We start from the raw sequence: 14,529 nt of genomic DNA, 5'->3' as shown, positions 1-14,529 counted from the left end.
AAGTAATATGAATATAACAGGCACATAATTATTAAAGGCTAATTCAAGCAACAACAACAAAACCCAATGATATAAAATAAATTCCTCTTCCACTTTTTGCCAATAAAATGAAGAACAGGTTGAATTTATGGTGCTGGTAAATGAACAGGTACAAAAGGAAAAACAGGGGAAGACCAATTTACTCAGAGAGACAGATTGAGATTGATTGATTAGGTAGGTATTCCTAATTTAAACTCAGAAGACCTAGACCTGTTAACTGCTGCCATACAACACTTCCAAATGTAATTGGAGATGTACACTGACATTACTCCTTAGAGTTGGTTAAAAATAATTTATCTAATCCAAACAGTGGTGGCACACAATTTTAATCCCAGTATTCGAGGGGCAGAGGCAGGCAGATCTCTGAATTAAAGGCCAGCCTGGTCTACACAGTGAGTTCCAGGACAGCCAGGGCTACACAGAGAAACCCTGTCTTGAAAAATTTTTTTTAAATCATCTAAATAAAACCATTATATACTATGCTTAGGAGATTTTATACACACAAACACACATACATTCTTTTAACTTTTGTCAAGAATAGTTAAGTAGTAGAAAGAAAAAAACAAAAACCAAGAATTCAAGCATGGCCTTGTTTTCTTACCTGGCTCTATGCTTTTTCTAGTGTCATCCAGACCAACATCTTTATAAAGCGTCACTGGAGCTCTGCTTTCTGACAGACCTACTGGTTTCTCCTTCAACAATAAAAGGATGCTGGAAGTTACAGTGTCCACAGTTTTAGTTTGATTTATTTTTGGCCAAGGACTAGGGGCTACAAACTTCATGTAGCCTGGAGTTTTCTCGGTTTTATCTGGAGTAGGAAGATCAAAGGCCGACCTTGCACTTGTGTTTACTGAGTCTGCAGTTGGAGTTACATGAGACAAATGTGATTCTTCCAGCTGACCTTCATGGCACGTTCCTTCTGACAGGATGTCATTTAATGCCTCTGCTTTCTCTCTATTATTTAGCAACATGCAATGTCTTTCCTTAACATCCACCAAGGAAAAGAAACCACCTTTTGGAGCTTCAGTTATCTGGTTCTCACTGGGAAGCTGTTTTTCTGAGGAAGTTGTCAGGGGAACTGCAGTTTTAAAATCTTGGGCTTGTGAAGCATGAATGTCCCCTTGGTTAACATGAAAGTGTGAGGTGCTCACACTGCTTTCTGAAGCTCCCAGATGGTTCTTAAGCGGACTGTTTGGTATGTCATTTATATTTGTTCTTGTAGTTCTTTCTGCAGGGCTTGAGGCAAGTGTCACCGACGTTGGTATAGTATTATTACTGTTTTCTGATGTCTTAAGTACTGTCAAATTATTACCAGAGCTAGCCGATGGACTGTGTGGGCTGATTACTGCAGCACAGGCAATGGTCGCTCCAGGCTTCTGGGGAGCCTTACTGGCTGGCTGATAACAAGAACAGGGCTCTATGCTGCAGTGACTTTCCTCTCTTAATGTTTGTTTAATTTTTTGGTACTTAACATCTAACATAACATTACTTGAATCCTGTAAACCATGTTTCTTACACGGATCAAGATTTAGTTTTATATCTAGAAATGAATCTAAACCTCCTTTGGTTTGGTCATAATTTGTAATTTCCTTCTCTGTAGCATTTTCCAGGTCTGCTGGAAGCAATCTGAATTGCTGTTTGAATGGATTGCTTTCAGAACCATCTGGGTTATAGTTTCTCTTGTGAACCATCTCATTTGACAGGCCATTAAAGGATGCTTTGCTACTTCGAGTGTCCAGAGGTACATCTACACCACTGTGGAGAAGACCTAGTCCTTCAGTTCCTTCTAGGCATATCGTTTCTGTTTCTAGTGATTCATCTACCACTAAAAAGAAATTATTCAGTGATTTAAATTCCGAACATCCACTGGCCTTTTCCAAGCACAGCTTGTCTTTTACTTCTACAGTAGTTGATTTTCTACTGTCAGGAACATTTGAGGTTTGCTCTTGATCAGTTTCATCTTTATCTAGGCAGAGGATTTTGTGTGGGGACATTCTACTTTGGTTTCCGTCCTGAGATACCATAGTAGTAATTTCACTTTTGGCACTTATTTCAAAAGGCTGCAAATCTGTCACAAAGAAGACATAATAAAATGTTAGAATCTCAGTAAAGCTGTTCATGTGTCACCTATGTTTTGTGAAAATATATTTAGCCTTAATTAGTCTACTGGACACTCATCATACAAACATGACATCATTTTTATTCAAATATTGAGTTCCTATACTAAAGCAAGTGTATTTTTTTGTTTCACAATATCAAAATCACGTGGGTTTAACAGGGTGAGCAGCATGGATATTACCCAGCGGGACAGGCAGCACGAGGTGTTTACACAATGCTCTTTATTCTTCCTATACTTGTTTCCTTGGGGCACACAGTACAATTCCTTTAGAAAGATATAACTGATAAAAATTAATGTCCATACTACCTCCCTTACAACCCAGGCCTAACAATATTCAGAAGTAATAATTAGCTTGTTCATGTTTGACAATCATTTTGTTGTTGTTGTTGTTACCCTGTAAGCATTTTTAAATGCTGGAATAATTTTGGGCCAATTCACAGAGTATCTACTTATTCAAGACAATTTTATTTATCTTTGCTTTAACTATAGATATCAAGTCATAAGTATAGTTAAAATAACTAGAACATTTTAGGTCTTGAAGGACTATATTGGTTCAATCATTCTTTCTCTAACATATCCACCAAGTGCCTATTTCACCCCCAGTTGAACACTTCAGTCAGTGACAATTTAAGCAATTCTTCATAGTGGAGGAATTGGTAAATAGTCTCAGTGCTCACTCTAGGCATCTAAGCCAAAAGAAATGTTGTGGCCTGCTCACCAGAGATATACTGGTGACCCAGAGGATGCTCTCTGCAAAGACACTGTTAAAGACTCATTTGCAAAGTACTTGTTTACATACAGTTAAACGGGTGTTTCCCAGCAGTATTAGAAAGTCCTTAAAGCAAAGCTGTAACTGTCAGTCCCCTAAATGGCACAGGAGGGCTGCCATGTGCTTTATTGATGTGATGGGAAGGTTACCTTCTGGGCCCAGCATGTGCTTTATTGATGTGATGGGAAGGTTAGCTTCTGCAGTTTTTCCTACAGGTAGGTCTTTCTTTTCCTCTTTTTCACTATATTCAGTTTCCAAACAAAAGTTCTTTGTATTTTTTCCCCATATTTCTTGACCATATTTGTACTTTTGTGTGATGGTATTTTCTGATTTTTTACTAGATAGTTCATCACTATTTTCATTATTTTGTTCTGGAACATCCTAGTATAAAATAGAAAAAAAGACTTTAAATGTGTTAGACATTTGAACAAACTTGCTCAGACACAGTAGATTGTAGTTGAGGTGTTCAGTAGTTTCATGAGCTGCCTGTGTACAGCCTCATGTTTAAACCAACTGGAGAGCTCTACATGCTGCCTGCCAACCATGTCTACCACATTATCACAGCACACAGGCTGGTTATGTAGCATGTTATACACTACCAGACAGCAAACAAACCAGGAGTAGTACTACACACCTATACTTCCAGCACTCGGGGCTGAAGTAAGAGGATCATCAGGAGGTTGGAGACAGCCTGAACTTTAGTGTGCTCTAGGTCAGCTACAAGGTGGAACCAGTCTCAAAATGTTTCCTTTTTTTCTCACACAAAATATGACCTATGATACACTGCACTAGACTTTGGGATATAATAATGAACAAAACACATTCCCTGCCCTTAAAAGACTTAGTTTAGTATGCATATTAGAAAAGAAATAAGACAACTTCAGTAAAGCGTAGGAAATGTACAGGATTATAAACCCATACAGAACTATGGCCCTGCTGTGAACTATGAGGAGGAGCACAGAAGAGGATGAGGAGAGCAGGGAGGGAGCAGGAACAGACAAAAAGGCTTGGGAGGGAGTTGAATGCAGACTTTATAATCAGAAGTGACATCCTTCCCTTCTTGTTCTAAGCCAGTTAACTAAACCCAACTCACACTCAAGTGTGCCTGCTTTGTCATATATGGCATGACAATACTATAAAGATGAAGTTATATACACAAAACCTTCACAGCACACTCTCCTCAGTTTCTAAGTACAGGAGCTATTTTTACCAGTTTAATGGACAGCCTAGGAGGTAAAGGGGAGAGAATAAAGCAGTAAAATACAGTAGAGAGAAAAAGAGGTGTGTAATTGAAGGGGACAAAAAATTATAAGCACTTAAAGAGACTGAAAAGTATTGGTTGGATACAGAGTCTGCTGGGTGTAGTATTCAGTGGATGTCCTAGTCACTAGATGGGCTGCAGTGACAAAACCAGATCGCCTTCTGCTGAAGAATGAATAGGAGTAAGAAAGAAAAGAATATCTTTGTTCTTTCAGCAAACTTGGCTCAACATAAAAAGAAGATTTAGAACTTTTATCATGAGTGGTTGTTAGATTTTTGTCACAGGCTTTCTCCATTTGATGAAATGATCATGTGGTTTCTGTCCTTTAGTCTGTTTATGCGCTGGATCATGTTTACGGATTTATATATGTTGAGCCATCCCTGAATCCCTCAGGTGAAGCCAATTTGATCATGATATGTAATCTTTTATATATGTTCTTGAATTGGGTTTGCAAATATTTTATTGAGAATTTTAACATCTATGCATGTTCCTCAAAGATTAGCCTATAATTTTCTTTTTTGTTGAATTTTTGTCTGGCTCTATAAATTGGGTAGAAGCAAAGTGTGTAATAACAATAACACAAAGAACATAAGGGAGAAAAATGACAATATGACTGTAGAGGCTTATTCCCATCAAAAGCTCTTCTATATTGTTATTTGAAAATGTATTATGACAAACTGCAGAGCAGGGAGATCACGAAGCCATGACATGAGGGCCAAATCCAGGCCAATGCCTGTTCTTGTACAGTTGATTTTATTGGTACAGAACAATATTCCTTGTGAATGTATTTAATATTATTAATCTCTGCATATTAAATATTAAAGTAGCAAACTTTATGCTATATATATTACCATAGTAATAAAATATAAGTAATAGTCCTTGTGGAATAAATAAGTAAAAAAGAATTCTCCTACTGTTACTTATCATAACAAAAGGAAACAGGGAGCCTAACATGGAGGTGCATACTGGGAATGTCAATCCTCAGGGAGACAGGGGCTGGAAGATCATAAATTCATCCTTGGCAGCCCTGAGTTCAAGGCAGCTTGAGCTACATAGGACCCTGTCTAAAAAACAAAAGGAACTACAAAAAGGGAGGGTAAAAGACAGAAAATAAATATTTCCATTAAAGTTATGAAATAACATTATAATGTAAACACTAATCATTTTTGTTTTATATCTTTTGTTTTATTTTCCTTTTTTAGTTTGTTTTTCTTTTCTTTTTTTTCTTTTTGAGATAGAGAAAAAACATACAGTTGGGTACATAGGGAGATGGGGAGGAACTGGAGGGAAAAAATCATGATCAAAATATATTGTATAAAAACATTTTTAAATAAAAAAATTTTAAACATTAATAATAAAAATGAAGTTACTGTATTCATTATCAAATAGACTAGACCTAGGACAACAATATTATCAGAATAAAGATGGGAACTTTATAATGTAGAAAGGCCAATTAATCAAGAAATTGTAACAATCTTAAGTGTGTCATAACAATCATAGTCAAATGCCTACTGAGTTCAAAGTACATGAGGCAATACCTAACAGAACTGAAAAGAGAAAGAAATTCAGTTGAAACGCAAGGTGGGACGAGAGCACAGACAACTTGGGGAGAGGCTTGAGCAGCAATGGCGGCCAGCCTTACCCTGTGCACACTTAGCTACTACTCAACAAAGCAGCAGCAGAATGTATCTTATTTTTAAAGGTATATGAAGTATTCACCAAGATAAAAATATGCTTCATCACAAAACAAGACTTAATATATTTAAAGGTATGAAAGTTCTTTCATAAAATGTTATCTTTCCACAACCAAATTTAATTAGAAAATTCTCAAATATTTTGAGATTAAACAATATATTTCCAAAAGGTCACACTAATACCCATGGGTCAAAAATATATTCCACAATAAAAATCTTTTTTATTTAGTTATTTTGAGTACACTGTCGTTGTCTTCAGACACACCAGCAGAGGGCATCAGATCTCATTATAGATGGTTGTGAGCCACCATGTGATTGCTGGGAATTGAACTCAGGACCTCTGGCAGAGCCATCAGTGCTCTTAACCTCTGAGCCATTTCTCCAGCCCCACAATAAAAATCTTTAGATACTTTGAACTGCTAGGCATGATAGCACACACTGTAATCCCAGCATTCAGGAAATGGAAGCAAAAGGATCACAAGTTCAAAGTCAGTCTTGGTTACACAGGGAAATTCTGGAGGAGGAGGAGGAGGAAGAGGAGGAAGAAGAGGAAGAAGAGGAGGAAGAGGATTTTAAATAAAATTACAAGAGCTGAGGATGTAGCTCAATGCTCAAATGTTTTCTGAGCACGTGCAAAGTCTGAGATCCAATCCACAGTACTGAGTAAGAGTGAACGTTATGTTGCTAAAAGTGCCAAGAGAGACTTCATAGCTTTAGCTTTATAACTTTAAATGCCTTTGATTAGAAAACAAGATAAGTAAACAATTAAAATTTTAAGTTGCAATAATCAGCAGCTAGAAAGAGGAACTAGATCCAGAGTAGCTGGTATGAGAAAATAAGAAAGCAACATCAAAAAAGCAAGTGGAGGCCGGGCGGTGGTGGCGCACGCCTTTAATCCCAGCACTTGGGAGGCAGAGGCAGGCGGATTTCTGAGTTCGAGGCCAGCCTGGTCTACAGAGTGAGTTCCAGGACAGCCAGGACTACACAGAGAAACCCTGTCTCGGAAAAAAAAAAAAAAAAAAAAAAAAAAAAAAAAGCAAGTGGAGGGGGGGGAAGAACACACAGAAAACCAAAGAAGTCTAGTTCTCTGAAAAAGGTCAGAAAAATGAAAAATACTGTGACCAAACTGATCAAGAAAAAAGAAAAGATTTGAATTCCCACAATCAACCACAATCAAGAATGAAAATGGACATAACAGATATCCCTGAAGTCCAGATCATCATTAGGGGCTATCTTGAAAGTTTATAACCTAATATATTTTAAAAATACAGAATTCAAGGACAAGGCAATGGGCTGCTTGGCAGAATATGACATTGAAGTAGGCTTCAGGCAGGAATCTAAATCTTAGGCTAGAACAAGGAAGTAGGCTTCAGACATGAAAATGACTTTGGGCTAGGACAGGGAAGTAGGCTCAGATACATTGGTCATCCTGATAAGCCCTTAGAAACAGTGATCACGAGAGTTTTCACGTAATTGGGTTTATTGCCTTGCTTTTTCTTTGACTATCTGTGTTTATTGTCTTGCTTGTTCCTTGACTATTTGTATCTATTGTATTGCTAGTTCCTCAACCTAGAACTGACCTTAATACATGCATGTAATTAAAATGGTATAAAAGCAAAAAAGAGAAGGGTAGATGGGATAGGAGGTTTCTAGGGAGGGGAAATGGGGAAAGGGGATGACATCTGAAATGTAAATAAGTAAAATAGCCAATAAAAATAAAAAATAGAATAAATGAACATTTCTAAACAAATATGACTTATTAAAACTGAACCAAGAAGATACAAGAAAACCTAAGCAAATCAAAGCACACAGTGAAATTTAAATAAGAATTAAAAAACCTCCAGCAGGCTGGAGAGATGGTTCATCAGTTAAAAACACTGACGGCTCTGCCAGAGGTCCTGAGTTCAATTCCCACCAACCACATGGTGGCTCACAACCATCTGTTATGGGATCCGATGCCTTCTTCTGGTGTGTCTGAAGGCAGCTGTAGTGTACTCATATAAATAAAATAAATAAATAAATCTTTTTTTTTTTTTTAAAAAGCCTCTCCAGCATTGAACAACAACAAAATGTCCAATACTAGACAGACTCATTGCTGAATTTTATCAGCCACTCAAAGAAGACTGGTTATTAGAATGTAATGCTGCATCTCAAGGTGTAAAGAACAGTGGGAAACACACACTGCAGTAGCTGTGTAAATAAGAAGGCAGTCAGGCACAACTGACATGGAACTCAACAACACACTACAGAGATTTTACACCACGGTCAACTGAGATGTATCCTGGAGACACAAGAATGCTTCTCATACACACCAATGAATGGCTCAGCAAACAGTCAAGGGTTAAAAAAATATCATACGATCGTCTAAATAAATACAGAAAAGGCTTTGGGGGAAATTCAACATCCTTCATAAAAGCCCTGAAAAAAACTAAGCACAAAAGGATTATACCTGAACACCATAGAAAGGCTGTAGAGCTATCATGATCCTGATTAAAACTGAAAACATGTCTTCTAGTAATACAATAAGACAGGGAGAGGGGCACAAATAGGAAAAGGAAGAAGTTAAATTATCCATGCTTGTAGATGATGTGATCCTATACCGAGGAGGAAAAACAGATTCTCCTGAATACCTTCAGATCTTAAAAGCAAATCCAGCAAAATAGAGCAAAATCAACAAAGCAAAGGCAACAGCTTGTTTGTACCAGTGAACTCCCTAAGAAACAAATCAGGGGCATACCCCATGACAGCAGTCTTGGGAAGAAACACTCAGTGTCCTCATTTGCATTTCTGTGGCTGTGACAAAGCACTGACCAAAACTAACTTAGGGGAGGAAAAGCTTATGTCATGCCAATCCCAGGTCAGAGCCTATCTTGAGGGAAACTAAGGCAGAAACTCAAGGAAGGAACCTGGAGGCAGGAACTGAAGCAGAGAACTCTAAAGAATGCTCACTGGCTTGCTTCCACAGCTGCCTTTCTTATCCAACCCAAGACAACCTGCCCAGGTGGGCACGGCCCACTTCTTCAGTCATTAATCAAGACATGACCACAGGCTTCAACTGAGGCAGGTCTGCAATTGAGGTTTCCTGTTCCCAGTGACACTAGTGTCAAATTGGCAAAAACTAACACAATCTCAATGAAAACAGTGGAACTCTCTTCAGAAATTGATAAATCCTAAAAGTAAAGTGGAAATGTAAGAAATCTACAATAGCAGATTGCCTCCTGAGTGCTGGGATTAAAGGTATGCATCACCATAATGGGCAAGAAAGGGTTTTCAACAAATGTAGTCCTGGGACAATTAAAAATCCGTATTTAAGAGACTCTTGAGCCTTATGTTAATCTCCACAGAAACACCAAATAAAAATGTAGAGCAGACCATATGGCTGTATTAACTTGTTAAAAGCTGAGCAACTTATAAAATGGAAAGAAAATCACCAGCAATGGTCCTAATTTAACAGTTAATACCCCAAAACATACTTTAATTTTACCTGAAACTTCTTACATTCCTCATTTTTTTTCTGTTCACACAATTCGTTGTAATGTTCTTGCAACTTAAAATGAGTTTCCTTAAGTGATGACAACTCATTTTTAATCCCATTCATTTCTCCATTAAGTTCTTCAACCTAGAATAAAATTAAACCAAAATGAGCAAGTATATAAATTTTACCTGAAAACATTGTTTTACAAAAAAGTAAAAGTAGTAACAAAATTAACTACTATTATTAAGAAGTAACATTGTAAATAGTGACAAGTCTTTAACAAATATGATTGTATAATTATACTTTTTGAAAATGTGAGGCTTAGAAAGATTAGGTAACTTGTCCAACTCAGTGCAGATAGAAAAGAGTGGTCATGAGTGAAATGCAAAATAAATCTAGGGCCTGTACTGACAAATAGCTCCTTACAAATAAGATTTTTTTCTAGTCAGAAAACCCTAGGAAAGCTACATCTGTGCCACTTAAATCTCCATCACTGCACACTGCATGTGCAATCTGGCTGAGCCAGTGGGTGGTGTGGCACCCTCAGTGCTATGACAGACACTGGCAGCTTACAGCTACATCTGGGAACTGGGCGTCCACTGCCTGTGCAGCCCACAATCACTTTCTTTGGGGATCTTTCTCCATAGAAACCTCACATGTGATAACAAACAGATAGACAGACTATATAGATCTGATCTCCATTTAAGAAAATCCTTACAAAACCAAAGTGGCTTTTTCTTACTCGACTATATTCTGTTTAGTACTACAAAATTATTATAGTTTATGATTGCAGAATCTTACATTTCTATGATAAAGCTATTTTATTTAAACTTACAAATTACAATCTCACCAATAAAACTGCTTTTCTTCTCTTCTAAGGAAAAATGTGTTATTTAGGTTTATGTGTGTCTCTGTGTGCATTTGTGCACATGTATATGTGCTCATGGAGGCAAGAACTGGGCATCAGAAACCCTGGAGTCACAGGTGGTTGTTAGCTTCCCAATGTGTGTGCTGGGAACTCCATCCTGTCCCCTGCAAGAGGACTCTGAAGCGCTGTGTCATCTGTCCAGCCCCATTTTCTCTATTCTTAATCTTTTTTGCCCTTGGAAGCTGGCCATTGTTGTATTCTCAGGAGAGAAAATGAACATCAGTGTGTTTCGCTTAACCAATGGTTTTTGCCCCATGCTTGTTATAGTTAGTTTGCAGCTGCTTTCCACTTTCCAGCTTTAAGCCTCAGAGCACCACTTCCACGAGGTAGTGGGATGCAGGGCAGAGCAACTGAGGTTACCGTACTTGTTGCTTGATGATATATTTTCCTGGTGGATATTATTAACCAATTTTTAGTACTGTGGTATAAATATGAAATATTTTTGTTTAGATTTGAGTAATACATATCAAAACCATCAATAACCAAGTTGATCTCTTAAAAATATCAATTAGAAAAACTTAATAACTACAAATAAATGAGTTTTCTATATCAGAAATGAAATAAATCTGTTTTAAAATGTTTTAAAACTTATATTTAAATATATATTGGTACAATAAAGGAACTAATATAATTAGTACATTAGTCTAAATTAGAACATATTTCTAAAATATAGTTTCATAAACCCATAGAGACTTTCTAGTGTGTTAATGCTTTTATTAAAGAGTGATTAAAGCTATGCTTTCTACATGTCATAGCCTGAGACCCAACTGTTTTAATTCCTTTTTAAGGAACTGAAAAGGCAATGAAAATTGATACTAAGAAAAGACAATTTTGTGATCCATCACTCTTTGAAGTGAAATTTTGCTTTGCAACTTGAATTTACATTATTTTCTACAATTGTTTTACACATTTTTATCAAAATTAGCATTTAGTGTAAAAGAAGTAAGTGTGACTTAAAGGAAGTAGCTGTTTACAGTATATAATGTCATAATTAGTACAATAGAAATCACCTCCTCCACACACATGTTCTAACATGGCTCTGACACAACTTAACAAAAGTCCTGAGGCTTGGCAGGCTTACCAGGGCTTACATAGGATTTTAATTCACTAAGACACATGGAATCATTTTATTAAAATAGAATTAATTTCTTTGCCACATATTAATAGCTATTCCATATCATCACATGTGCTTTACATGTATATATAAACACATACACATATAGTCTTCCATGCATGAAAACATCAGAAGGAATTTTATTAAATTTTGTTTTTAAAAATACACTCATTTTGGGGGAAATATGATTGCAAGAAGAAAATGTGTCTGATTTCTCAATTTTGTAGTATTTTCTTAGCATTCAATAGTTATTTTAACTGTAAATATTTAGAATACTTAAATATTCTATAATTTAATAAACCTACATGTTTCTTCCAAGTCCCCAGTGCTCTCTCGTGCTCCTTCTCAAGACTAAGGAACTTTTCTTCATTTTCTTTTACCTTCTCCCTTTGCAGCTCATTATCTCTTTCAAGGGTCTGCAATAAAATTAATTATCCAAAAAATAATCAATACCACATTAATGAATTTTGATGTGTTTTATGTTGCTCAGACCTTTACGTGGAACATGCTGAAAGTGCCATACAGATCAGTGATAATGTGCTACCTCAACAATAATTTTCATAAATTAACAGAAAGGTGCTTAGAGTTTAGCTAACAAGAAATAGGGGGAGGCTATGATGAAGAAACGGCTATAAAAGGGTATAAAAACATTGCCATTATTCAGTTTCACTGCATAAGTTTTAATGTACTGAAAAAGTAATATAAAGTACAGCATTGAGAAGCATGAACTGTAGCATAATCCAGCCTAACCTTCTAAAGATTTTAACTACCATAGGGCATTTTATCTGTTTATTTTAGAAGTTAACTGGCTAGAAAACCTTAAAAAACAATTCTAATTCCAAACTAATACTTTTCAGCCTAACTTATTTAACACATCATTTAGTTACTTCATTGAATTAATGTTATAAAACCACTCTATCCCATTGTTTCAAAAAAAAACTTTTCTTTTTTAAGAATAAAACATAAAAAATATTGCCAAGTAATTTCTAAGACTAGGATTTTGGAACTAAGAATCACCATCACTAATTTTATTGGGTTTCTTTTCTATCTACTTGTATTTCTAATTGAAAAAGGGTATCTATATATCTACTACATCCAGAATTTTAATTTAATTCATTTGTTTATCATCTAATTTATTTGTAAAGCCAGGTTCACTTGGTAAAAATTTCCAGCCACACAAACAATATAAAAGGGAAAGGTAGAAGTGACCTCTTGCTGGGCGGTGATGGTGCACGCCTTTAATCCCAGCACTTGGGAGGCAGAGGCAGGCAGATTTCCGAGTTCGAGGCTAGCCTGGTCTACAGAGTGAGTTCCAGGACAGCCAGAGCTACAGAGAAACCCTGTTTCGAAAAACCAAAAAAAAAAAGAAAAAAGAAAAAGAAGAAGTGACCTCTCTGAGTTCTCCTCCCCAGAGTTAGCACCTTACATGTTTCTATAATCAGATTACTCTCTGCAGAAAAGCACACAAAACATCTTTCACATACAGCTGAGAACCTTATCACACATACTTAACTGTTCTGTAATTTGCTTTTTTTAGAGGCAAACTATCTCTTGTTTATTTCGCATACTATTACTATATTATAATATTAATATAAATTCATCTCATTTAAAAGTCTTTTTTTGTTTGTTTGTTTGTTTGTTTGTTTCGAGACAGGCTTTCTTTGTGTAGCCTTGGCTTAATCACGATTAAGTAGGCATGGATGATAAGGGTTTCTGAGACCCCTATGACTACTGAGAGATTAGAGTAGCTAAGAGCGGCAAAACTCTACTTTGGCAATTTCTTCCCAACCTCTGCAGACACATTTCTATTTTTTTCTACCCCCCACCCCCAGTTTTGTCAATGAGAAAGCTAAGGCCAATGTGTTATTCCTATTCCTAATTCTTTGCATGCCATACTTTTCTGCAGTTTTAAAAATAATCTTTTTATGTGTAGTGGATATTGTACAATGATAAACACTGATACTAGGCAAAATAAATTCATACCCCTCAGGCCTGTGAAAACTTGTTTCTTTGATTATACTTTTTCCTTCTTGGTTCTCTCCCTTTCTCTGAAACAAACTAGACTACTTAGACTGATTCTCTAATTCTTTTTCTCTCATTTCCATCTTCTTTCCTTGTGCGCACACACACACACACACACACACACACACACACACACACACACACACACACACACACACACAGAGGCCAGAGTCTACTCTAGGTATCATTCCTCAGGCTCAGGAAGGTTTTTTTTGTTTTTTTTTTTTTTTTTTTTTTTTTAAAACAGCATCTCTCATTAAACTGGCACCAACCATGTAAACTGGCTTACCAGCCAGTGAGCCCCCAGGGATCTGCCTGTCTCTGCCTCTCAGCACTGGAAGCTCACAGCACCTCAGCTGGCTTTTAGTGGTTGCAGGGTATTTAACTCAGGTCCTCATGCTTGCATGACAAGCACTGTACCACCTCAGCTACTTCCCAGTTTTTCCCACGCACCTATTGATTCCACATTCTAAACACTATCTCAGCATTATCTTACAGCCTTTGCATTGCACTCACATTTTTAGTAGTTTCTCTTACTCTGTGCTTATGGATTTCTAATTCTTGTCCTGAGGATTAGTAAGCATATTTTCTTTAGGCAGTCTTGGTTTTACATGTTTTTTTAGACTACTATTTTTGACTGTTTTTTTTTTTTTTTTTTTTTTTTTTTTTTGGTTTTTCGAGACAGGGTTTCTCTGTGTAGCCCTGGCTGTCCTGGAACTCACTCTGTAGACCAGGCTGGCCTCGAACTCAGAAATCCGCCTGCCTCTGCCTCCCAAGTGCTGGGATTAAAGGCGTGCGCCACCACCGCCCGGCTTGTCTGCTTTTCACATGGAAGATTTTCTTCAAGTGTCTAGTAATCCTTAGTAATGTACTTGTACTTAAGAATGGGGTATTAACAAGATGGTCAAACACTAGACTTCACTGTAGGGAGTTCTGGCTTAACTATATCTTTTGGAAAACATTAACTGAAGGAACTAATATCTTCCCTTTGGGGAAGAAAGGAATCTCCCATTCAATTTCTGGGAATTAGAATAGTTGTCATGTAACTGGAAGAACTACACTGGCAGGGTATTTCCACTATAATATTTCCAGCAGTGTACTGACAAAT

General features: G+C 36.8%; 1 protein-coding gene across 2 annotated transcripts in view; it reads right to left on the bottom strand.

Moving 5' to 3' along the window:
- Positions 1–14,529, bottom strand: part of Ccdc73 (coiled-coil domain containing 73) — a 111,667-nt gene that overhangs the window by 6,313 nt on the left and 90,825 nt on the right. For both annotated transcript variants that reach the window (XM_076929369.1, XM_076929368.1), the window contains 4 exons: positions 11,705–11,815; positions 9,367–9,501; positions 3,077–3,308; positions 641–2,107 (listed from right to left, as the gene is read on the bottom strand). In XM_076929369.1, coding sequence (XP_076785484.1) covers positions 641–2,107; positions 3,077–3,308; positions 9,367–9,501; positions 11,705–11,815 — 1,945 coding nt within the window. The remainder of the gene's footprint in view (positions 1–640; positions 2,108–3,076; positions 3,309–9,366; positions 9,502–11,704; positions 11,816–14,529) is intronic.

This window comes from Arvicanthis niloticus, chromosome 2, assembly GCF_011762505.2.
Source record: "Arvicanthis niloticus isolate mArvNil1 chromosome 2, mArvNil1.pat.X, whole genome shotgun sequence".
Classification (NCBI taxonomy): domain Eukaryota; kingdom Metazoa; phylum Chordata; class Mammalia; order Rodentia; family Muridae; genus Arvicanthis; species Arvicanthis niloticus.
The sequence above is the reverse complement of the archived record's forward strand: the minus strand, read 5'-3'. Positions and strand labels throughout refer to the sequence as shown.